Raw genomic sequence first — 26,471 nt, 5'->3', positions numbered from 1 at the left:
ACACACACACACACACCATCAGTATCAAGTGAGGCAGCACTCATGTGTACTGAAAATAAATACATCTTTATTATTCTTATCTCTACAGAGTGATCCCTCCCCTGCATCCCACTGACAAGACATCAATACAAAATACACATTATTAATAGACATCAATAGAAATTAATAGACACCAACAGTGAAGTGTAATTAGAAGTGTGTGAAGAATACACGATCAATAAAAATAAAAGCATGTAGAGCCTCAGAGCACACAGTGAGCGTTGGTCCAGCAGAGCAGTTTGTGATCAGTGAACGTTTCCTAAAAACACAAAATCAAAATGGTCAGAATCTAAAGGTGAAAGGTCCATTTAATAATGGGTGATGATTTAGAGCATTCACACCTGAGCCAGCGCCATCAGCTGAATAAAGACTGGCTAAAGGCTCAGAATCATTAATACATAATTGGACCTTCAAGCTTAGAATCCATTCACCATAAATTGCTCCCAAAAATCAAAAAACGAATATCTGCAAAACACTAAGTCAATACATTTTTTTCCAAAGGTTCAGCTTTCAGTAGATACTTTCAAATGTGAGTCTGTGTGGACATTTTCAGAATCCTTGTTCCAAGAAGAAAATTTTAAAAAAGAAATAATAATAAGGAGGTATTTAGGAGCATGGTTGTCTTGATTGACAGGTGATCACACTCACCAATGGTTGGTGCAGAGCAATTGTTTCACCTCAGCTACTCCGAGGGTTTTTCTGTATTCAATAATGGATTGGATATCTGGAAACCTAAGACCACACAGACACTGTGTTGATGTTCAGTAATCGGTGATTAGTAATTAATTGTTCAGTGAACAATCAGTTCTGTGGATTCTGTGCAAAGTAGGAAAATTGCAGTTTTTCTCAATAAAACCAGCAAGTTGCAGATTCATGTGTATCAGACATTTGTGCTGAAGTGTTGCATGATGACTGATCACATCTGAAATGTTAGCAGTGATTTACTGATTTATTAACAATACTCTCAGTAATCAGTATCTATATTCATATTATGGCATCAGATAGTGTGAAGCTAACATGCTAATGAAGCTAACATGCTAACACAGCTATGGTTTGGACTACTCTGCCCACTCACCCATAATGGCTAATCCCCTCCCTCTGACCGGTCATCACATCATCATCACTGTCGCCATGACAACTTACTGAAAACCTGCTGCTAAGCCTAACCTCCACAGTACCTCATGACATCACACCCTAACCTCATCACCTGCTCAGTAACAACCAGCACACACACAAAGCACAGACTGGGTGTTAAAGGAATCCTTTCATTCAGGACGTGATTAGCCTAGCTTAGCACAAAGACTGGAGACAAGGGGAAACTGCTAGCCTAGCTCAATCAAGACAGAAAACAACCCACTGTACAACTCCAAAGTTGTCTAATTTACATATCTTGTATCTTGTTTATTGAGCAGCTGTAGAAATAGGAATATGAACTGAGGACATTCTGGTTTTAGCAGTTGATTTGTTGGCTAATAACTGCTGCAGGCAGTGACTGCACACAGCATCTAAAAAGCTGTGTCCTACAGGCCAGCTTTCAGTACAATTCACACAGGGTGTCTCATATGATACATAATATAACAAACACTGATATCTGGTTTTTAGAGCTCTGATTCTTATATAATAAAATTACTTTTGGTGATGATTTCTCATCTGCTAAAATAACTAAAAACACCTATGTAAATGAACCTCAGGTGGACCAGGGCTTTTAGCTATACTATTTCACAGTACCTCGGTTTAAAATGATGTTAGTTAATTATGTTATAAATATCTTTTGATGGAGTTGTGACTTTCATCCATGACACAGTTGTCTGGTCAACTCACCAGCAAGGGGAGCGTCACATCAGGGAAAAACAAAGACATTTCAGAATCTGAATCTGACTTATTAAGCTGTGAAGGAGGCAAAAGGAAAAGAAGTACAATGACAGTGATGATGATGACGACAATGATGATGGAATGTTGACATCTGTAGGATCGTAATCCCTCAATCATATACATGAAATCCCTCTTTTAACTTTTTACATTAAGGTGAAATGTGCATGGAATGAGTAACTTTAAGAAGTAAAAGCTCAGTTTAACCCCTCAGCAGAATCTTATTGAAGATGAAGGACTGTAATGCATTCATAAGGCATAAGAGCACGGATTCAAACATTATTAAGGCATTTACAGTATTGTAAGGGAAGTTGGTCTGTTGCTCTCTGAACATGTAACGGCTCAATTAAGCCAAATTACTTTCCCCTCCAGTTGTATCTCTCCATGCAGAAGAAAGAAGATTTCTGCCCCCAGCCCATCCCAATACCATGGAAGACAAAGGAATTTCAGTTGTGTCTAAAAGGAGAATGACATTTAAAGTTAGAAACCTTTACATTTTCATTAACCCGGTTGTTGATATTATTTGTGATCAGCACTTTTCAGCAATAGCCATTCAATGTGATGACTTGTAATTGCTTCTCTGTATGACAGTGCTCATTGTTAAAGGCGGAGTCAAATGACCTACCTACACACAAGGGATTTACAGGAAACGATGCATGTAAGCATGTAATCCAGCATAATTCGATGTCATTGATATTAGAGCCTCAGTTTACTGTTCACCCCTACAGCCATATCAGAACTGGAAGTTACTGCTAATGCTAACACAACATGTTAACCCAACCTTTGTTGTATTGGGGTGTAGGCAGAAATGTCAAAACTTGTAACCAAAAAAGTGCAGGGAGGTAAGAGAGGAAATATGTCTTTTTTTCTCATTTCGGTGAACCAACTGTTTAACTTTTGTAGTTCTTTACAGTTTGTATTGACTACATTTAACCCTGATAACTTTATGGATTTTTCACAACAGTGTTCTAAACAGACTGTTTTCTCTACAGTTTGTTACAGTGATAAATATGTTTTAAGTTAAAAGCAACTGATCGTATTATTATTATTATTATTCTGATTATCATTATCAGGACATAATTTGTGCTAATGTCCTGACCTGATCACTAGTAGTGGTGGTACTAGTAGAGTATTAGTGGCAGTGGTAGTGGTAGTGGTAGTAGTTTAAGGCCTGACTTTGTTAGAAAACAGGAGACGCGAGGAAAAGACAGCACATCATTGCTGATGGTTCACAGGAACAGGCTCATCCTGACTGGCGTTCCCAGCATGCATCACACCGGCACACTAGAACCAACCAGACACGTAAACATCCTCGTCACGCTCTGCGTCCGGTCTGAAGTTCCGCCCTTCACCTCTCACTAACGAGCGCACTCGTTAACAGCCGGGCGGTCCACAGGTGGGGCTGGCGAGGTTTATCACATGTAGGTGATGTGTTCATTACAACATCAGTGTTACAGACATACAGTGTTACTCAGGCATACAGTGTTGCAGACAGACAGTGTTTCTGCTCAGGCTGTGGTTACTAAGGCTGAAGGTGAAAGGGTGAAAGCTCTGCTGTTGCTATGGCTACAGGGGGTGTTGCCTTGCGGGCAATGGCGATCGCCGTGGTGACACAGTAGCCAGCAGCTCGCTGTAGATCTCCCGTCGCACCTCCTGCGCCACGCTCTCTCGAATCTGGAAAATAACAGAGACACAACTGGTAAAACAGCTCCTGGTTAACAGTTAAACAGTTGCTGTCTTAACATTAAATTAACGATAATGTGAAAGACAGAAAAATGGACATTGGCTGTATTTGGAAATGTTTTCCCCTCTATGCACACAGTGAACATTAAACATTTACGTAACGACAGTAATAAATATAAGAGTTGACTCTTTAAGTACCTCTAAATTTACTATAAAGTGCAACAGACTGTTACCTCTCTGATGAGCTGCTGTAGGTTATCCACCCTGACTCCTCCTGCTGCTCCCTCAACATCTGGTATTTCTCCTCTTCTTCCTCCTCCTCCTCCTCCTCCTACCCCCCTGTACCTCTGTCCCTCCTTCTCCTCCTCCTCTTCTTCTTCCTCAGTGTTTGTGTTGGGTCGAGGCGGGGGAACGGGTGTTATGTTGATTGATGCCCGGTACACGCCTCGTCTCTGCTCCCGATCTTCTCCTCCTCCTCGGACTGGACTAGAGGATCGAGAGGAGGGGTTGGTTGAGGGGGTGTGACCATCATAGCTGATCTCTGATTGGAGGAAGAGCTGCTCTCTGAGGAGGTCTGACACCTGGACAGACAGAGGGATTGACATTGACATGATTACATTAAGACAAACTTGAGCATTATTAGCTTTATATAACAAACGTGTGTGTGTGCGCGTGCTGACCGGCTCCATTGCTCTCAGTGCAGAGGCGGTGGACAAAGTGTCAACACTGCTGTCTCTATGGAGACCCTGAGGAATAGAGAACAGGATGGACACAATTACTACATAGTCACATTAGTCTGTAATCACACATCACATTTATTTTTATAGCTTAAAGTGCCGGTGGCGTGTATTGTGTGCTGTGTGTGTATTTATACCCTATGTTGTGTCTACATATGTGGGTGTATATACCCTTTGGTTCTGTGGTGTAAATATACCCTGTTATGCGTGTGCATTACCTTCTATAAAGTGTGTATATACTCTGTTTTATGTATGTATACCATGTATCTTGTGTGCATATATACACAATCTTTTATGTGTTGTTGTTGTGTGTGTGCTGTTGGCAATAACGTAGTGGAATAACACTCTCCTCCTCTGCACTTTAACATAACACTATGATTAGATTTTTTTTGTAGATCATTTGGCTAAATGATTGTCCTGTGTGGTCATTGTGGAGAAAGTGTAGAGGACTTGCTTAATGTCCAATCTGTTCACGTGGTGTTTATTCTTAAGACAGTGTGATCATTGACTCACACATAAAATAACCCATTTCTACAATTTCCAATTTAATTATTTTAGTGCCCGCTTACACCTGCGCCTGCAAGATTTGCGTTGGGTCCTGCAGGATCCCAATCCCAATGCAGTCCTCTACCCTGCGTTGTGTGTATGTGTGTGTGTGTGCATCATGTGTATATACCCTGTATTGTGTGTGATGTGTCAGCTCCATTAGTCTGTCTTCCAGCTGTTGTTCCAGCTCCTGCAGCTCCTCTCTGACTGCTGATCTTAGAGACTGAAGCTGTTCCACCTCCATCCTGCACACACACACAAGATTTGTTTTGTGTCATAGTATAACATATCAGCACAGTCAAGGTTAGGTTGTAAAACATGCATCTGTTTGCTGTTATGAGTCACCTGTCAGCAGGACTCAGGTGTTTGTAGACCAGAGCCTGCTGTCGGATGATTGACAGCTCCAGGTCCATCATCTGACTGCGGAACAAGTTCAGGCTACGCCTTTTCTGCTGAAATTCTGCCAAAGACTAAAAACATACAGAGACAAAGTGTAACACACTTTACTGATAGCAATAACAACAGTCCTGTTATATGACTCTGAATACACATTGGTGGGAAATCAGAGGGAAACTGGAGGAGCGAGGAAGGAGGATGACAGTACCTGGTGGCTGGGCAGAGCTGCTCTGTGCTCACTGAACGTGTCCGGTGTGTCAGCTCGGTTCTAGATTGAGAGGAAAGTGAAGTTAGGAACTGGAAAACAACACGCTCCCAAAAGGATCAGTTAGAGCTAATCTAGCCAAAACAATTCACTCAAAATATGCAGATCACTAAACTAGAACTAGAACACTGCGCTCTCTGAATGCAGGACTACTTGTGGTTCAGGAGCCAGAGCCTTTAGCTACCAAGCTCCTCTCCTGTGAAACCAGCTTCCAGTTTGGGTTCGGGAGGCAGATGGCCACCCACCTAGAGTCAGGGTCTGTCCGAGGTTTCTACCTCATAAAAGGAAGTTTTTTCTTGCTGCCGTCGCTCCCTCGTGGTGGGAACTGTTGGGTCTCTAAATTATTTTATAAGGAGTACGATTTAGACCTGCTCTATTTGAAAAGTGTCCTGAGATAACTTTTTGTTATGAATCAGCGCTATACAAATAAATAATTTAATTTAATTTAAGTTAATTAAACTACAGGAAGTAATATCATTATCCCTCGTATTAGAGAGTGGCTTCAAGGGTCATAAGCAGCAGGGGACAACTGATTTACACAATTTTCCAACCCGCAAAAACAAAAACACGAGTTGGTCGACAGTCTAAGTCTAATAGGGCAACAAGTTTGTTTAACATATGGAATCTCCTTTGTTTAATCTGTAAAAGCCAGTGTAAAAACAACATTTATGGGTGATATGTGCCAAACAATTTTTTAGTCCGGACCTGTTCCAGGAAACCAGTGGAGAATTCATGAAGTTACTGGTCCTAGTGAGAGATTATTAACATTATGGATGTGCTCACTTTCAATTTTATTTCAAAACACAGTCGTAACTAATGTTTGTTGTCCCATTGAACCTATTTCTATGGCAATATGGCAAGTGCTACAAAACTAAAACCAATGAACCGTAGTTTTAATTTGATGCAAGACTACAATCACAACAGACTAGAGCTTAAGTGACTATAGCTTAATTAACAAGAGTTTACGAACTGGGACTGAAGAGGACTAACCTGGCTAAGACTCTGAACCGTTCCTCTGATCTCATGCAGAACCTTCCTCAGCTGCATCTCAGTGCTGGACGGAGCAGGAGGAGACAGACCCTGTTGGACGCTGTGACCTGGGCCAAGAGTTGAGGCTGCGCCTGGGAAGTAGCCCGAGGCAGGAGGAGCGCCCCTCGGATGCAGGCTGTGTTCTGGGGCCAACGGCGGACAATGGGGGACCAGGTGGGGGAATGCCGAGTGTGGATTCATGCTGTACCCAGGGTAACCGAGGTAGGGTGAGGCAAACTGCGAGCTGTGAGGAGTGGCATGGTAAGGTGACTGATGAGTGTATGGATGATTGCAGCCCTGGTGGTGCATTACTGGAGTTCCCGGATGCAGGTTGCCCAGACTGGAGTGGTGAGGAGCAGTGGAAGTTGGGGGATGATGCAAGTTGGAGAGGCTGCCTTGCTGGGGAATTGTGGGAGTTGTCGGATGGTGGAGGCTGGTTAGGCTAGCATGGTGCATCAAGGAGGGGTTGTGGTGGTGAAAGAGGTTAGGAAGACTGGCGTATGGCTGGAGAGGGGAGGGGTACTGCGGATGAGGGTTCAGAGTGAAGGGGTATGGGGTAGGGTTAAGGCTGGGACTACGACTGGGGCTTGGGTTTGGGTTTGCATACTGAGCTGCAGGGTTAGGATTAGGGTTAGGATAAGGGAACATGGATGGCCCTGGATTCCAACTTTGCTGGTTTTGGTTGGCGTTTATGTTCATTTGGAACTGGCTCGGCTGCTGCTGATTTGAGAAGAGATCAGGAACGCTCTGAGTGCTCCAGGAGTGGGAAGGGCCTGCTGGTGGCCAATCAGGAGGAGGGCTAGAGCTCTGCAGGGAATAGGATGACCTCATCAGGTAGCGTGGGATGGCTTTAGGTGTGATGGGAGCTTCTGTAGGAAGCCTTAGTGGTTTGTTTTTACAGTCAGACGAGGAAGGGTTTATTATCAAAGTAGACAAACAGTTGATTTGCCCTTCCTCCTCCTCCTCCTCCTCGTCCTTCTCCTCCTCCTCCTCCCTCTCCACCTCTTCCGCTTCCTTGTCCTCTTCAGCCTCCTGGGTGTATTTGAAAGAGTACCTTGGCTGGGTGCAGGACGACTGTCCTCGGCCAAACTGGATTCTGACAGAGGACACGATCCTAGAGGGTGAGAGGAGCGAGGAGGGCAGGGAGGAGGACCTCTGCAGGGGGATACCGCCTCGTCCTCGTCCTCGTCCTCGTCCTCGGTGGTCGACCTGCTGCCCTGTTCGGCTCAGCTGGTTCTGTTTGGCTCGTTTCAGAGCGCTGAGAACTGGAGAGGGTGGACCAGGAGGAGAAAGTGAACAAGAATCATCCAAGAATGCATGTTCTTCATGGGCCTCAGGACCCACTCCCTCTGTTGGTTGTTCTGTGTCTGCAGTGGTCTCAGTCTGGTTCTGAGTGTGTTGTGGATGTTGTTCTGCAGCAGACATACTCTGCGTAATCTCCGGGTCTGGTACAGGATCAGTCCGTTCCCCACTCCCAACTCGCTCTTTATCCTGGAGCTCATCCTGCTCTGTTCCCATTGGTCTGTTCAAGGGGAGTTGATGGGCTGTGTACTGGGGAACCTGCTCTGAGCTGTCATTATGATCGTCTTCTTCCCTTGAACTACTCCTCCCATCAGCCTCAGCAGCACCTCCCAGCCTCGCCTCTTCCTGTGAGCCATCTGGCAGATCAAACGCTGGTTGGTCCAGCGCTAGGGGTGTGGTCACATCTTGTGAAGGGTGTGATGTCACAGTGGTCTCGCTGTCACAGCTGTCACTACTGTCTTGCACCTAAATACACATAATTAACAATTAATTACCAATGGTACAAGAAGCACTCGGATCCTTAATATTACATATAAGAACTAATACAACAATATAAAAATACTCTTCCTTCAGTCAAAGCATAGAATTATCATCTGTTAAATGTGTTCAATGTATCAAAAGTAAAAAGAATTCATTTGGGAAAAAAAAGGTCCATGTGACTAATATAATTACATTGTTACTAATGTATGAATGTGTAAGTAGCATTTTAACTACTTTATATGAAGTCCAGTGGTTCACAACGTAGGGGTCGGTTCTGCTACACAAATTTTACATTTTTTGGACTTCTTTAACCCGGGACACTGTGATAAGTGAGCTACTGGGGCGCCCCTACACACTGATTTTTGGAAAAGGAGTCAAGCCTAAAAGGTTTGCACTACCAATTTAATCTTTACCGATGCATTGTATTTGAAAGCTTATCACGTTTTAATTTTAAATGTTACTTTTGAAATATATATACATATATTTGTTAAATAAATGTAGTTTCTCTATAATATAAATACAAAGTAGCATATAATTGAAAGTACAACTAGCTCAAAATTGTACTTTAATATAGAATTTGAGTACTTAGTTATTTTCCACCACTGTTAGTAAAACAAGATGAACTGCTGCTGGGAAAAATATATTAAGCTATACAGCAGCATTAAAGTTACCATGAGATTAATGTCGCTGAAGAATTTTCTGCATAATAATGAAAATATGATAGATATCTAGGTTTATCCTGATATGATAAATATGACAAAATGACTCTTTATCCAAAATTAAGCATTCTTTCAAATGTGGAAAACAACGAAATACAAACAACAAATATGTGATCTGTAATCATTTCTCTGGATTTAAAATTCCCACTTCATAAGGAGGACATTCATTGCCTTGTGCTCTATTGGGGAGAGGGGGGCTAACTCTGAACTACTGCATTACATACACACTTTAAAACATAGCGGAGGATTTAAACACAGGCCCTCTTTGTATAAGAGAAAAATAAACCCCCAGGCCTTATTTTCATCACAGTGTGCTTGATGCTGTAGCGATATGAGAATCTGCAGAAGCTATAGTGGTTCTGAATGTTATTCCCTCAGAGATAAAAGTCCAGACTGCCTTACAAGGTTTCCTTACACACCATGAAATCATTTTCTTCCAGTTCACATGTGATTAATCTGCATGGACATTTCTCTCTTGGTGAGATAAGGCTCTGACTGGAATTATAGGAGTCAGTTCAAATAACTTAAAGGTCAATGCTGGTGATCTAAACTGGCGGTAAAGACAGCAAACAAAACACACCTTCAGGTAGCTGTTGGAGTCGGCAGAGGGCTCCTCAGCAAAGCCACTGCTGTCTGACTGCTGACTGACAGTCCTCAACAGGTCTGAGAGAGAGACATACAATGAAACATTATGATTATTGCAGTACCCCATCTGTGCAGCTGGTGGCAGAGAACAATAATTTATACTGAGAATAAAGCATAGGCATAAAGAGACAGGACAGTCTGTCCTCACTTAGGTCTGAGAGAGGTGAGACACAGGAAACAGGCTACATACACTGTCACTGGATAAGACAGAATAAATCTACAATTTTACAGGAAGATACTCAATAGAAATTCTACTTGCAGAATAGAAGGTAGAAAGACAGACAGCCTGTTTGGTTGTCAAGTCTGGCTAATACCGATTAAGACACAGGTTATAGATCTAAGTGGTTTTAGACTAATTTTAACAAAGTTAAAACATGCCAAACTTGTATTACTAGTCACTTAAATGCAATTCCCTTTTTACAGATCAAGCTACCAACAAAATTTGTAAGAAAATGGCATTTCATTAACACAAAGAAAAAAAGAAAGAAATGTTTCAACTTGAGCAAGAAATGTGTGTGGGTTCTAGAGCTTTTTTTTATTGGCCTCATAAATAAAGAGAGACGAGAGTAAGAAGGAGTGAGACTGGACTGAGACCCACTGGAAGCAAACAAATCGTGCAACATCGCCTATTCACGCTCAATGTGTGCTCAACGCTCACAACTTGCTCACTAGCAAACATTGTATAAATAAGCAACCTGCACTTTCTCCAACAAATGATGGGACATTGTGCCAAACAGCACTTAGTTTTTGTTTGTATAGCCCTGGAGACCGGGGACATAGAAAATAACGTACAACAAAGATCTTCTCCTCCACAAACATTTATTGACACAAGGGAAACTTTCTGTCCCACCAAAAAAAAAAAAAAAACTAATTGGGGCAATTTCATAAAATATAACTTAACAACAAATGAGCATTATATAAACTATACATTTTGACACAGGGTACCTCTACAAGAGGGTCCATAAGAGAAAGGATGGAGGATCCATCATAGTTGATAGTGTACTTTAGTGGTGCAAATTTCTAACAAATTTGCGATTAATTCAATTATGTAGAACCAACAAAGGCAGGGAAGACGAAGACTACTAGCTAGTTAGCATGTAAACAATTCAGGTTTAAAAATTTCAAAGAATTGCCTTTGCAAATGTTTTATGAGGAACGAATTGCATTCATCACATTTGTTAGATCTCAAAGATACATAGATGCAAAGAGGTTCATTTGAGAGTAACCCTGAAGGAATTGTTTATAAGAAAACTTTGAAATCAAAGGTAAAGGTGAACTCACCGCTGGTTCTGGAAGTTCTGTGCGGCAGAGCCTCATCATCGTTACTCTGAATCTGAACGACAAACAACAGACTAAATCTTAAAAGAAAGAAGCGGCTGAAAGGTCAGTACTTTCACTCAGATCTTTCACCAACAGGTCAGCCTATTAACATCTATGCTTTATGCAGACACACTGGGTAAACATCCTTGTTCACTTACAGCAACAGACTATCATCATGTTCCTCAGGAGGCTGTAAAGGGACGCTGGCTTTTGAGAGGTTTCTGTCTTATGGAGTCCTTTTTTTACTCTGACCTGATTAGTGAAGCGTAAGCTCCACAGGAAGCTGTTTAAATCACACAAACAGCCTGCTGTCTATCTGTTGTGAACTAATGAACTACACCCATAATGATCAACCAAGGCCAGCATTTTCCCTGTGAGCTTTCTGGTTTAATATAGTTATATTACTCTTGCCTGCTACGGAAGGCAGGGAAATTAAATCAATAAAGCAATAAATAAAAACAAAGCTGATTTGTTTATGTGTACTATACACGTAGTGTACTGTACAGCTATGTTTCTTCAGTGCTAACAGTTAGCCCTAGTGAAGATAATACACATGCTGTTATCTCAGCTCCTCAGGAGGTGTGCTACAAACAGAAACACCATCGTGGAAGTCTGGATGACCCAGGGGAACACCTCCTCTGTGTGCGAGTATGTTGGAGAACCCTGAATTAAGAGTCCTCATAAATATGACAAAATATAAGTATGAAGAACCCAAGAGAACCCAGGAGAACACTGTACCTCCTCCATGTCGAAAGAGTCTGTGTTTTCTGTGCGAAGCTGGGCAAGCTGGAGGGGGGCCAGGGTGGGAGGAGCTTTCTCTGGGGTTGAGGTCAGGTTCTTCTCCTCCTTCTCTTGGACCGTCAGGGTTCCCTCCTCTGTTCTCTGATTGGCTGACTCAGGTTGATTCTCGCCACTGGTTGCTGGTCTGGCACCGCTCTGTTCAGGACTGATAGGAAAGGTGAGATGTTATTGTGCAGTCAGACCAAAATTCACTTCTCATTCATTTCTATGCCGGCGAGACATGTTCACTTCTGGTCAAGAATTGACCCGCCTCTTCCTAGTTGAATGTTGACACGAGAATAAAAAGGCTTTGTGAACGTTTTTTTTTTTCTTCTTTCCTTCACACATTAATGATCTCACAACCCGTTATCTTGTGACCCTTTAGTTTTGGAACTGGACTTGCTAACATTATCTACAATTACTGGTCTGTCCAGCAGTACCTGTCATCTGTCTCTCCATCCCCGTTGGTTTCCTCTGTAACTGTTGCCAGGGAACAGCTGTCTTTCTTGCGGTTGTGTTTCTGGTTGACTGTATCTGCCTGGTGGTCAGGGTCAGTACTGCAGCTGTCTTGTACTGGACCGGTGTGTGCGTGACCGTTGGTGTTTGTGTGATCAGAGGGGGCGTGTCCGTTCAACTGTGTGTGCTGGTTAGGTGTTTGTGCCTCAGTTGACTCAGAGGCGGCGGCATGCAGGTTGTGTTTGGAGAGGGTTTTCTTGAGGAGTTTGGCAACATTCAGAGCTGAGTTGCTCCTCTTTGGAGGAGGATGAGGAGACTCTTCTCCCCCTCCTTCTCCTCCTTCTCCTCCTTCTCCTCCTAATAGAGACACATGATGAACAGATCAGAATGAAAAACACTATCAGGCAAATGTAGTGCTTATTTTATGAACATAAACTCTGACGAAATACACATTGTATTCATTAACGTTTTGTCTATGGTGAAACGTTACTGAGATGAAACAGCCTTTATGAAACAAAAACAGTCACCAAATTTTTACAAAAAAGCTGTCCACCGGTGGACTTCGGTGTGGTGGCCATGGTTACCTTGGTCCCTAGGGCTGATGCGTTGGACAGGCTGACCAGAGACCTGACTGTAGAGCTGGAAGAATTCGTTAGCTACTGTAGTCAGGACCTCAATCTGACGGAAACGACCTAAGAGAGACAAAACAAAGCAGTGCATTTACTACAAAGTGCTTCACAGAGCACAAATAAAGACAGAAAAGACCATGTGAAAACTACCAACGTCTTCATTTAGGTACTAATGCCAATGAAAACCAAATGCAAATGAAAAACAGCTGCTAGAACTGATTCTTTGGGCACTTGGGGGCAGCAGAAACGAGTTGTGAACACAGTATTGACATAACCACCTTTTAAACTGAAATGTCAAACTTGTTAGCAAACAGTTACTGATTTACAGATCTTGCAGTCAACAACTTGACAAAACAGACTTTCGATTTCAGGATACACAGTAATTACATGATAGAAGTTGGGTTTCATCAAATCACAACAGATTATGCATCAGTCCAGCACAGGAAGACTGGTTTCACTGGAAATAATGGGAACATGGAGGTACATACACACGGCACAACAGCAATGTTTTTTCCAGGGGCTCCCTAACGGGTTAATCCAGACAAGGATGTAGCTAGGTAGCTAGCTAGCTACGTAGGGAAATGATGTCTCCATGTTTAATCCCACCTACAAAGCTCTGATTGGTCAATTGTTCTTCCAAACAGCGCTTCAGAGGTTTGGCACCAGGTTAACTGGATGACACAATATTGCAGGTTGGAATCAAACCCAGGCCGCTGCCCTTCCCTTTTCTTCTTCTGTGGTTGTGTAATTCAAGCTGTCAGTCTCATCTCTAACAGGATGATGACTTGCATAAATTTCTTACTTCCGTAATCACCCTCCCCACCCCCTTAATCTCTCCATCCCTCGCTGTCTAAATACTTGTCAGTCGGTTATGAAACACAGACTTCTGTCTTTTGTAACTCACTCTGATGTCATCACCTGAAATACAGAACAGGCCTGCCATCTCTTATTCTCTCCTCTCTGAACCCAACCTGACCTCTAATTCCTAAAAACCTATCCAATCCTAAAAATGTTGTGGTTAACAAATTTTATTGTCGGGATTCAGTTACTTTACTGCTGTCATGTGAAAATCTTCCAACTTCAATTTAATTTAAACATAGACGAAGAACTGAAACATCTTCTCTGGATAGAAGAAAATTAAATTACTATTACAGTGAGTTTACAATTGCAGTAGTACTACAGTAAACTTTAGTCAACACTGACGGATGCCATCAAAAATGAAAAGTCCGACATAAACCGAATTTGCCACAATTTAAAAAGGTCATTCTGTATTTTAGACAGACAGGAAACATGGGGAGAGAGGAGGAATCACATGTAACAAAGACAGGTGGAAACAAACTAAGATCAGCACACCTTCCCAATAAAGTGCAGCTGTATTAAAAAGTGGTCTGATCTGACATTTGAAAGCTATTTAAAATGGTATTTTGCTCAAAACACAGCTAGATGTAACTATGCTAGACACAACAAAGATGAAACTACCTTTGCTCACTAAAAACAAATAAGCTCATAAGCAAAAAATAACCTAGACCTAGAGGTTTTTAAACCGTGGCGGGAGAGTTGAAGGGGGAGCATAGGAGAGAGAGGTGAGGCAAGGACACTGTGTGAGGTAAAAGGGACATATGCATGTCAGAAACAACAGGAAGTTAGTCATTGTCATTGTTTGGCCCGCTGATCAACACAGTTCCCAGTTGGAGCGTTAGCAGTGACTGTCACACAGCTCATGGAGGCTATTAAGGTACTTAAATACCTTAACTGCCACCATTTGCGTCATAAATCCCACTCATTCTGAACACACAGGCATGATGAACGTATTTTTAGATTCGGCGTGACTGACATGTACACTGACATATCATTACACGTCATTTTCTCTGATCCGTCTTGTCCATTCCAATTAAATGTCCATAAATTCACTAAGAAACCAGACAAAAAAAAGACTCCAGAACTTCAGTATGAAAGTGCCAGTGAAAGTTGTCTGTACATCCATGAATACATTGCAAGCTAGAACTGCTAAAAGCTTATTCAGCATGGTCTTTCCATGGTGCCAATTTGCCAAAATCTAAACAAATACAGGCTAAAATAACCCTCAAGTTGTATCCCACAGCATAACTCACTGAATCCATGGCAACTCTGCAGCTCTATGGAGCTTTTGAGCTTTGTTTAGCTCCTAGCTTTGGTTTCACTGCACATTTACTGTATGGTTAAGTCTCAGTGCTGTCTTTAACATCATTTTCAGCAGCAGGCAGCTGTAACTTTGTGCCCATGCGGCACAAATCAAAGCAGCTAAAAAGCCAGATATTATTCTCAAAAGATGGTGGAGACAAAAACAGAGCTAAAAGGAGAGTGAATATTGGATTCTTCAGGCAGAGATAAAAACTTCAGTGGGATGACTGTGTTTCTGTCTCCTAGATGTGGAAGTAGGCAGCTGTTTGCTAAAATAGTCTGCTGCCTTTAAGTGCTAAAAAAATCAATTAATGAAACTTTAATACAAGCTGTAAATATTCTGAAAGAAGCTACAAATGCAGTTAAGACACATAAAAAAATTATTGTGTCCAAGCTACAAACCAGTCAGTCGTACAGCTGAGCTATTTCAGTCACATCTGGACATGACAACAGAACATGATCCTCTTATTTCAGCAGCTGTGTATGATGATAGTAATGCTGTGTGAGTCTGTTTCCTGCTGACTGCTGACTCCGCACTAATGCTGATTCTGAGGATCCTAAAACAGGAAGTGAGGAATAAGAGAAAACGACACGTACTCCCTCTTTTTTCTCTTCATCCCAAGAGATTCTTTCTGATGGTGAGAACAGAGCTTACATAACAAACAACAACACACACGTGTCTGGGATCCAGGGAACCGATGGAACAGTATGAGAATGTTCTGGAAAAGAAGAAAGCTTCCAGAAACCACAGACAGACCAGAGACTGTTAAAGGAGCAGTTCACTTGAAAAAAAGCTCTCGTCCGAGTCACTGCAGCTTTGCGCAAAGTTAGTTAGCAGTTAGTTTTAAAGCAAATATTTACTACATCAGGTATTAAAGTGTCTCAGGGAGTATTACTGTGTTAGTATACTTCAAATTAAGTTCTTGTTCGTCGAACAACGTCTCCCTTTCATCAAAAAACTCCTGTAACTTTCCAAAACACACAATCTAACATTCACACGCTTTATGCGTCACTGGCCAGGTGTGCGGAGGTGAGAAAGTAACCAGGGTTCTCAAACTCTCTCGCTTTCTATTTTCATTCCTCCCACAAATTCATTCCTTTTCATGTATACAACCGAGTGCAACACTGTGAATGCCCTCTAGGAGAGACTGTCCAAAAGGTAACCCCAATGGAATAATTATCACGTCTCGGCCCTCTCTGTGACAGACAGCTTTTCACATTGCCTTCAAGCTAGTCTGATGCCATGCTAATTCTTTCTTGAGCATACTTACACTATTAGTAATATATACATCATTTACAAAGTTACACCCAATTGGAAAGCAATCCGCAATGACGAAAGCTGACCTGACCTAACCTGTTTGTTCAAACAATCTCTGGTGAATTTATGGGTTTACTAGGGTTCAGACCGAGGCCGCTTGAAAGGAGACCCTAAACTACCCTAATACTGCTACTAACGGCTGACTGTGAACACTTCAGGAGGCGATTTTATAATTAGCTATCTGTAAAAGTGATCTATGATTATGCAAATCATTTGATAACCATCACAACACATATACACGACAGCATGTCAGTGTGTGGGTTGCAGCTAAAAGTGTGGTTTCACTTTATGTGGCTTTATGTGTACTCTTTTACAGCTGATTTTTGAAAAGAGCAAATAATTTGAATTCCTTAATAACCTGCATCATTGTATTGATAAGTCAGCATCACAGCTCTTAAAATTTCTCAAAACATGAAGTTGCTGCTGCAAAACACAGTAAGCTACATGAGCAAGCTAGGTAACATCATAGATGACTTTATACCAGAGATTGGCTTTTAATCTGATATCTGTGGTGGATGCGGCGATGCCAGGTCACATGACTTCCTAAAAAACTTTGGGAAAAAAAGTATGCATAAACAGATCAGGCCCGCAACTTTTTACTTTTGTTTACCACAGCCTGCAATAGCAACTGGAAGTTGAGAGACAAAACTTGAAAGGGAACAAACAAAAAAATTGACCAGCAGTCAATAAAACTGGTGAATAGTGACAAAAATAGAAATCTGTTGCACTGAACAATGTAAAAAGATACAAATTCTAGTAAAAATCTGTTCATTCCATGTTAAAGTGCTAATGTCTACTACAGAAAACTCATTAACTGTCTTATTCACTTGAAACAAACAAAAAGTGATAAGATCCAAGCGAAAATCAAACTTTTGCAGACCTTAAGTACTTTCAGCTGTGGAGTGTTCATCTTCTCACATACAGAGGATCTTTAGAGAAGCCCTTTTTTACAGCACCAAGACTGTTAAACTGTCAAGAAGAGCTGAAGGGATTCAGCCGTGTGTGTCTGTTTAATTACGGAGCCAGTACCTTCATGCACACACGAGTTTGAAAACAAAAAGAGGCCAGGATGTTAGCGGAGCAGGTCTGTGGTTGTGTGTGTGTGCGTGTCTGGGACAAACAGATCTTTGTCCTTGCTGGCGGTGTTGTCCAGGCAGTTGGCAGAACAGCTAAAAGAGCTGAAGGACCCTACAAAACGCCACAGTAATTCTGGGAACAGGACACACACACACTCTTTAAGCTTCACTTCCTCTGTCTACAGTTTCAGGACGTGAACTTCTCATCACTAACATGATTATCCCTCCATCTACAGTACTGAGGTGTTGAGGTGTTGATGCCGCTCTGAAACTGTTGGATGATGTAGAGAGTAAATTACAGTCATGAAAACAAGGACAGATGCAGGAGTAGCACTGTAAAGAGGACAGAGGTACATACTAGTCAGAGCGTAGTTGGGGTTCTCCAGTTCCATGCGCTGCAGCTGAGCTCCCAGGTAGACCTGCAGGTGAACCAGAGGAAGTGATATCATTATAAAACAGTAATGAACGACGGTGTAAGACAGTTAGCACATACAAACATTATACCTGCATTAGCATGTTAACATTGTCAATGGGAGAGGGTTGCCCTTCTGCCTTCGTACAGCCTCACAGAACCAACTGCATGGCGACAGACTCTTAGTCTTCTTAGATTAAATTTGGTTCAGATTATTACATTGGAGAGGACTTTTTCTATCTTTTCAATTACAGTTTGTTTTTACTGTCATCAGTACCTTGATGTCAATGCCTCGGGCTGAGGAAGTGCTGTTGATGAACCTGGAGGGAACCTTCGAGGCTAGGTCGGGTTCTTCTCGCCCAAAACCAAGATTTAGGAGAATTTCCTCAGGGTCCTCCTCGTACAGGTCCAGCAGCTCTGACACACTGTGGACAAACACACAGGCACTCAGTCACTCAGTCAGTAAGTTAGCCAGCCAGGCAGTCTGTTAGCTGGTGAGTTAGTCTGCTGGTTAGTTTAGTCGGTCTAACCGCAGGGTAAGGAGGATCTCCTCTGGGTGCTCCTCTGACTGCTCCAACAACTCTGAAACACTATGAAAAGACACACAGCCAGTTAGTACTTCTCACACATAGCTTTTAGTGGGTTAGTCTGTTAGTGAGGTAGTTGGTTAATTAGTTAGTTAGTGAGGTAGTTAGTAAGTGAGGCTCTGCCAATCCCCAGCTCCTCAACAGCCAAACCTAGAGGAGGTAGAGACCAGAAAGAAACCTGACCAGCAGCAGAGGATCAGCCCCCATCTTGCAAAATAGTTTTGTCTTAGTAGACAGTAATAGTTTTTTTGCCTTAAGTAAGAGGTATTGCTGAACTGGCCTGAGTGTGTACTGTTGTCTGTTTGTTGTTACTATTTGCTGTTTGTCGTTTGATGTGTACAGTTCTCTGGAAAAGAATTTCCCCTTAGGGACAATTAAGTCCTAATACAAATTGGTATTACAAACTGTTAGTCATTTACAAAGAAACATGACTGTTATAATAATGGTATGTAACAGGTTGTTATACCAGTTTAAGAACAGCTCTGAATCTCAGGAATATCCTGTTTATGGGCTTTTTGTGGGCTAGTAGCTGCTAGCCTGCAGTTGCAACTGGGCTAATGCTGCAAAAGGACTCCACAACAGAAATTCTTCATTTTAGGCATTAGATGGTCAATTGGAAAAGCTTGGCTACAAAGAGCCAAAAGTTCCAGGAAAACTGGACCTCACCATCATGGTTGCAATAAATATGTAAAGATGAGGTTTGATACCAACATTGTGGTGGCTGGTTAAACTGGCCAACATTCTTTGAGTTTAGGGGGAAATTGTGGGGAAGATGTTTCACAAATTGCAGGGACTGGTTGAATTTGCATTCTTGTGATCACAAGGTCAACCTTTGCATTCAGTTGTGCCAAAATAACTGAAAACTTGTTTTTATTTTTCAAACAATTAATTAAAGGTCTTGTATCACATGACTGGTATGAGCTAATTCTGCATCTGTGAATTAAATCAGCTGTAAATGTGTATATGTATGTTCTATATGTTTAGATGGATGAGGCTTCAGTAGTCTGAGTTAGACGAGTCTAGTGGATATCTTCGGAAACCTGAAAGATCCCTCAATCTGCTGCAAAACCCTGTCACACTGAACACAGCCCAGTGGCCAGTCTCTAAAACCTTGTACAACAGGATGGATCACCCATGATGCATCACCTACAGCCCATTCTGAACCATTACACACAAAACAATACACCATTTACCAAACAACTGGAGCACTGCCCCAAACCTTGTCCACTTAGCTACACCCCCTGCTCTGACTTCATCACCCACCGCCACCAATCACAGACTGATATCCAGCACAGGTAATTAGTTCAACAGTAAGTCCTTGAAACACAGATCTTCTCATGCACCTTAAATATCAAGATATGTATTTAATTTAAAGTATATTGACCACACATACGTCATGCTTCAATGACGGAGTTCTGTAAAGGTAAAGATTTCTGATAGAGCAATGACACTGTGAGCTGTTATCATCATTCAAACCAACCAGTCAAATATCACTGGGAGGAGCTGAGAAAACCTGGTTCATGTCTTTACGGTTGTAGGTGATACAAGAAAGAAGCTTCAGTTGAGACAAAACAAAACCTTCTCACCAGAAACTAACCACAATGGCTCAAACCACTGTGGGAACATCTTTGTATATGTATATGTATATGTATATATATATATCTTCATACGTCTTACACACAATGTTGCATGTGACCATTTGAAATGAAGCAATGTCTACCTAATACAATAGCCCAACTTTTGAAGCTCATACCAATGCTCATATTGAAATCCAACAACAGCATATTGGCTGATGTCATTTTTTTATATTTTTAAAAAAGGATGCCTTGAATAGGTTTTCGTTTCCCTTTTTAAAAAAGAATCCTGTGAGATATGAATTCAGTAGGACATTTTAGAGTTCAAAAATAAACTTTTTAGAATTCTCTGGTAGACAAACATACTTTATATTCAGTGTTTTTGTACTGCACAGTGGTTAACTTGCTGAGGAGTTGAAAGTATGCAGCCTGTTGCCTGCAGCTCTTCATCTTTCAGCTCACTGTGGCTCTTCCATTACTCCCTGACATAGTTAAAACTGATCTGCTGTTGAACAAAAACCCAAAATGGCAGCTGACTTGTTTTTTAGACAAATTTTTGACAAAAGATTGCAGTCAGTGCTAACCTTGGTGACTAATACATTGTGTTTCCCGTGGCCGTTTCACAATAAAAGCCACCCCTGCAGCAGCAGGAGGAAATGTTGTGTTAGCATTAGCAGTGACTTAACACAGCTCTGATACAGCTGCAACAGTAACCAATGAGGTTAATACTGTATCAATAAGATCAAATGACAAAATGGATTACACACATTATTTGCTGTGAATCCCTCATTGCCTATGAAGACAATTTCAAACTAAAATTCCTTTTAAAAGCGTGGGAATGGTGGACTCCGCCACTAACAATAAAATTACTATTAAGAGTAATTACATATTGTCAATACAATCAGTCGCTATTGCTGGAAAAAGCCAACCAAACATAATCTCAAAAACAGGTTTCATTTCATGAAAATTATTATAACTTTAATATTTTATCCTTATTGTTTCATTTGAAGGATTTTATGGACCCGAAGAGGTGGAGAGTATGCAGTATATTACAAGGAGAAAAAAAAACTGAATAAAATCCCCAAAAACAATTGTAATTTTGTGTAACTGGATTATTATTTTCTACTTTTGTTAATCATGTTGTGGCNNGCCACAACATGATTAACAAAAGTATCATCTTGGGACCTCTTGGTTGTGAACAATGGCACTACGTGCCTGTGCCACAAACAATCCGTGTGGTATCATCTGATTGGTTTGAATTGAGCTTTAAGAACTGCCCTCTGTGTATCACTGCGTTACTTCCTTCAGAAACCTCCCTGAGTCTGACGGTGAACTGATGAGACTGACCTGGACACGGTGCTGCTCTTCCCTGATCCTGTGGAGTTCATACTTCTTCCTTTCTCTTTATACCGACTCCTCTTCTGATCCGCCACCAGACCAAAACTATACACACATTAACAAAGATACATTAACACACATCGGCAGAGAGAAAGGAAACTGAGTTATCAACCAGCTAGAACTATTTACTCAATGTAGATAATAAAAAAACAAAGTGACTCACCAGGATTCAGTTTTATTGTTACTGGACTGAAGATGGTTGGCTGCAGAGAAAAACAAGATAATAAAGATTACTCATGAATCAATAAAAACAATATTTTGTTGATTAGACTGAAGGAAGGCAGAATATTAGCGCTGGACTAATGATCATTTTTAATTAATAATTTTCGATTGACTGGGGAATCAAAATTATCAATATGCTGATTTCCCCCCACAGATCAAGCTAACTTCTTAAAATTGCTTCTTTTATCGGACAAACAACAGCCTGTTAATCTAATTGAATTGCACTAAACTCATCCACAAACAATGATGCACCAATCTTAGCAACAGTAACTAGGCCTGCAAGGCAAAGGCTTTGGATTTCCCCACATGTTAAAGTTGTGTACATGGAGCTATAGTAAGACTGATGTTCTGCACTTAAAGAGTCTGGAAGGTAGTGTGACTTGTAGCAATTCCAAAACCAAAAACACAAGTGCAAAAGTGTGAAGAATGGATTAAACCATCTTTATCTGCTCTTACATAAGCTGCAATTATTAGCATGTCTCCTAACTAGCTTACTACTTACAGTAATAAAAGAGTACATTTTAGATTAAAACTCAGTTCACAACTAGCACATCCACTGTGTGGAAGGCAGTTCTGGATGTTATTGGAGTTTATGTGAATGTGAACGGATCTGTTGTGCTCTTTTTTGGGGCTTTTGGGAAGTTCAAATTCCAGCAACCTCAGATAAGGTTACACAAAATTGTTACGTTTGCCAAACATGAGTTAGTCCTCATCCGCAAAGTCTTTTGAAGACGCAATGTTCAAATATGAACAAGTAACAGGTTTACGTTACATTTTTTATTCATTGTTATAATACTAGGACTACCGACCTAGCTCTACATACAGGTCTTCATCTTCTATATTATCAACTGGTGAATATGATTAATTTTCTCCTGGGACATGTACTGTAGCTTTAGCCTCAGTCTTTTAGCACAATATCAAGTGTGTATCTAAGTGCATATTTAAGACACTTTCTCTTTTTAAATTGACTCAGAGTGTTTTCAATTAACTCGTGAAGCTAGTGTTAGCTTGATTAGCTAGATAGCTATAGCAGAAATAACTCCCAGTGCCAGTTGTCATTTCAGTAAGCATTATCAATGGTCACCTCTTCAAAAAAGCTGTTTTTTTCTAACTAAGGAACCATTGTTTCAAAAATTGTCTCAAAGTATTTTGAGGGTTAAATCTGCTGCCATTCAGACTTAATAAATAATGCAGAAGCAGCTGAATGAAGTGAAAGTCATCACCAGCTGGAGGTGTGACCAATTCAAAAATTCAAAAGAACCTGTTGGGACCTGTCGCCCTCCCACTGTCAGTCTAAGTGCCTCTCTCTCTTTTCCAGTTAATTTCAGCTGAATTTCTTCTCCTTTCTTCTATCCACAGTGTTTCCTTAGCTCATGGAAAACTGGATTAGAGGAGCCAAACTTAACAGAAAACTTGCTCCTTACACTAATTCACTAACTCACTTCCATTCAATTGACCCTGAATCCTTTAATAGACTAATTCACTTCCCTCCAATTCACACGTTAACACTTTAATCCCGTCCCATCCTGTCCCGATAATGTTTGGCATCATTACAGCCCATTAGGATCTGTTCAGACATGACATCTCCAAGGTCTACTGTTCTGAAAAATGTCACTCTCAACATGATTACTGTCAGACAAAGCAACATGAGGAGAGATTTATGCTGATGACAAGAAGTCATCAGCCATTTAGCTCACGATCACAGCTCTCATTCATAGTCCTTAGCCACATCAGGAAGCTATTTCAGTTGGTGAACATATTGGAACATTTACTCTCCTCGGGAGTTGGTAGAAAACAAAACTAAAAGGAGAGAGTTACATTTATCACGTGGGCACGAAGATCACAAGTTAATTTAGCCCGTTATCTTGAGAACACAAAAGGCTGATTTCTCAAGATAACAAGATTTGAAGAATCCGACCAAACCAGAGCAAAGTTGCACTGAGAATAACTATAGAAATAGTCAATCTTCTCGCTTAAGGTGTTGTTTGTTTATGTAGGTCATATTGAGGCAGTTAAAAACGACTGAATATATCATGAGAACATTTATGAAATGAGATCAAGATCCCTGATTCTTTTCATGCACTTTTTTCTGGCTGCAGTGTGGAAATTAGTATTAGCTGGCATATTTCATGTCATTCCAATGCTATATGTATAATACACCATCTATGCATGTTAAATTAAAAATAAATCACAACTTAATGCTTTATGTCTGTCTGCAAACGAGCACCTCACCAGAAGAGGCGTGCATTTGTCCTCCAGAATCTGTGTCTCCACCAGGTAACGTCTAAATGAAGAATCATTTCTAATGATTTGGTGTGAAGCAAGACAAAGCGTTGTAACAGTGATTGTATTTGCAAACACATGACAGAAAAACTTTTCAAAAGAAGACCTTGGACGAGGTGTTTCAATGTTAGCAAGAAATTAAATCAACCAGGTTAAGAAATAAAGCTGGAGGATCGGTTGGAGGACACATTAAAGGTCAAATTACTTGTTAATTAATTATAAACGCGTAAATTATTAATGCTGAAATGACAAATTCATCACTTGAGCACTAGATTTAAGTGGCGGCAAGAGAGCAGCTGTTGTGGTCTTTGATACAGTTTAGTTACAATATAATTACAGTTTACTTCATTTAATGTGACACACAGTAATAGAGACTGTTGTTTCTGAACAGAACGTCTCTGATCAAAACCCACTGTCCACACACACGCGTCAGTGTTCAGTGCTTCAACATAAAGTCATTACAGACTATTGTTCACTCAATAACACATACACTCTTGCTATCAGAGCCATAACTGATGCATTCACAGCAGATCAGAGGAATGATGCAAACACACACACACACATTCAGAGGACAGTCAGTCATGCGTGCAGTGTTTTTCCACACCTATGTGACTGTTGACTTTTCCCTCATGAAGAAACAGGGCAGAGGAATGAAGATGGAGCGGTGTATCACCTGGTGTTGATTCTACTGACACTGTTGTGTTTGTCAGTCATCTGCCTGTCACGTCATTTACACTCATGTGATCAAGCTGCATTACTCATTATATTAAAGGGTTTTTTTGTACATCACACATAAGGCTGAACAATTCAACATCCTTATAGCAAAATCTTGGTGTAAAAGACAGCATTTTTCAAATTACAAGAGCGATTATTTTTTGTTTTTTTTATGAAGTGAAACCTACAAGCCAGTTCAGGCAGGCAACTCATGTCTGCGGGTCTATTTAAGCCATCAGTCCTCTGCTCACTCTTTCTGCATGCCTGCTGCCACACTGCTCGCCTGAAAGCTTTGCTGTCACTTGCTACTATTCATGTGACATTTCCAAGCCCCACCTGTACTCCTGAAGGTGCTACAGGGTTTGGTTCAGTTAGAACAAACTGCATTTGCCCACCTAGTGTGGTTCGTTTGGGCTGGTGTAAAAGCTCCTAGTTTAAATCTGGTGCAGATTAAACAACCAGATCAGGACCACATTAAAAGAAAAGGAGGGTCTTAGTCTGCATACTCTGGTGCAGTTTGTTTGTGGTCTGAAAGCAAATAAACCAACCACAGAGTCTGTTTTTTCCCCTAAAAAGTCTATATTTTGTTATTAGATTGATGCAAGTTAGTAATGCAAGTTAGACGGTTTCATAAAAATAAAGTCTGAATTTTCTAAAGTCACCAAAACAGCCACCACTGTGTGGACATTGCCAATAACTTTCGTATGACCAATTCCTAGTTTACACAGAATTCATAGCAAATTAGTCCTAATAAAAATCAAGAAGTAAACAGCTTTGTGCTATAGATAAATTTGGATGTCTATCTGAAGTCTTATCTCTGTGAAACTGGCCCATTGTTGGACCGGATAATAACTACGAACTTGCCCTTTATCTCACTCTACATGTATACTCACTGTACCTGTCTGATAAAACCCACTGTCACTGTATGCACTTCTTTTTTATGTATTTATTTTTGATTGTTGCTGGTGGACCTGTTTATCTGTATCTTAACACTATGTATTATTATATTACTTACTTATGAAGATATGCGGGTTGTTGGGTTAGTAATAAGTAAAGTAATAAAGTCCTAACGAACTGCACTCCTCTCCTGTCGGACGCACTGGAATACAAAAGGAAGCGTAGCAGACTTCAGCACTGGAGCTGAAAGTATTAAGGGCGCAGGCAGACATGAGGCTGCAGACACAGCACATGCATTGCCCTGTCTGTCCTCCGTTTCAGTCACACTTTTTCTATTTTCATTACTGTTAGGTTGTTTTTCAAATCAGGAGTTTCTCGACTAATGATTAGAATCATCGACATTTGGGGGAAAGCACTACCAATGTTTATCGTCTAATCTGACCCTGGGTAAGATGGAGAACAAGAGGATTTAACTAAATGTCAAAGTGTTCCCTAAGTTGGTGGCGTCAGTTAAAATACATAATTAGCAGAAAATGGGGGGAAACTAAACAATGAGCAGGAACGTCTAATCTTGTTTATATTGTGAGGTTCTCTCTGTACTGACCTTCAGCTCCCAGTGAAAGGTCATCTTCAAAGCTGCAGCCGTTCCTCAGCACTCCTGTTCTCACACACACCCAGAGTACACACAAAGCAGTTACGTTGTGAAATCCTTTTAGTAACATATCACCAATGAATAGCTTGAAGTATTTAGTCAGAAACCAAAGTCCCAGGAATGGAGGAGCTGTCAGTCAGAGGTTATTCTGCAAGTCACCAGTAAATCTCAAGTCTTTGCATTCAAGTCCCAAGTCAAGACTGTCAAGTCCTAAACTTTGAGTCATAAGTCATTATGCGCTTTTTACCAAATGTAATGGCATTTTAATAACAGAGTAATAATA

General features: G+C 41.0%; 1 protein-coding gene across 1 annotated transcript in view; it reads right to left on the bottom strand.

Annotated features, from left to right (window-relative positions):
• Positions 1–202: 202 nt before the first annotated feature.
• Positions 203–26,471, bottom strand: part of itprid2 (ITPR interacting domain containing 2) — a 39,848-nt gene continuing 13,579 nt past the window's right edge. Inside the window, exons 6-22 of the mRNA XM_035676322.1 lie at positions 26,141–26,194; positions 21,584–21,623; positions 21,370–21,465; positions 18,139–18,286; positions 17,808–17,868; positions 12,851–12,958; positions 12,251–12,623; positions 11,769–11,976; positions 10,992–11,043; positions 9,646–9,728; positions 6,526–8,331; positions 5,479–5,538; positions 5,220–5,344; positions 5,005–5,119; positions 4,272–4,337; positions 3,825–4,172; positions 203–3,582 (exon numbers count right to left, since the gene is read on the bottom strand). Coding sequence (XP_035532215.1) covers positions 3,475–3,582; positions 3,825–4,172; positions 4,272–4,337; positions 5,005–5,119; positions 5,220–5,344; positions 5,479–5,538; positions 6,526–8,331; positions 9,646–9,728; positions 10,992–11,043; positions 11,769–11,976; positions 12,251–12,623; positions 12,851–12,958; positions 17,808–17,868; positions 18,139–18,286; positions 21,370–21,465; positions 21,584–21,623; positions 26,141–26,194 — 3,851 coding nt within the window. The 3' untranslated portion in view covers positions 203–3,474. The remainder of the gene's footprint in view (positions 3,583–3,824; positions 4,173–4,271; positions 4,338–5,004; positions 5,120–5,219; positions 5,345–5,478; positions 5,539–6,525; positions 8,332–9,645; positions 9,729–10,991; positions 11,044–11,768; positions 11,977–12,250; positions 12,624–12,850; positions 12,959–17,807; positions 17,869–18,138; positions 18,287–21,369; positions 21,466–21,583; positions 21,624–26,140; positions 26,195–26,471) is intronic.

Source organism: Morone saxatilis, unplaced genomic scaffold, assembly GCF_004916995.1.
Source record: "Morone saxatilis isolate NCDOM2014 unplaced genomic scaffold, NCSU_SB_2.0 Contig5, whole genome shotgun sequence".
Lineage (NCBI taxonomy): Eukaryota > Metazoa > Chordata > Actinopteri > Moronidae > Morone > Morone saxatilis.
The sequence above is the reverse complement of the archived record's forward strand: the minus strand, read 5'-3'. Positions and strand labels throughout refer to the sequence as shown.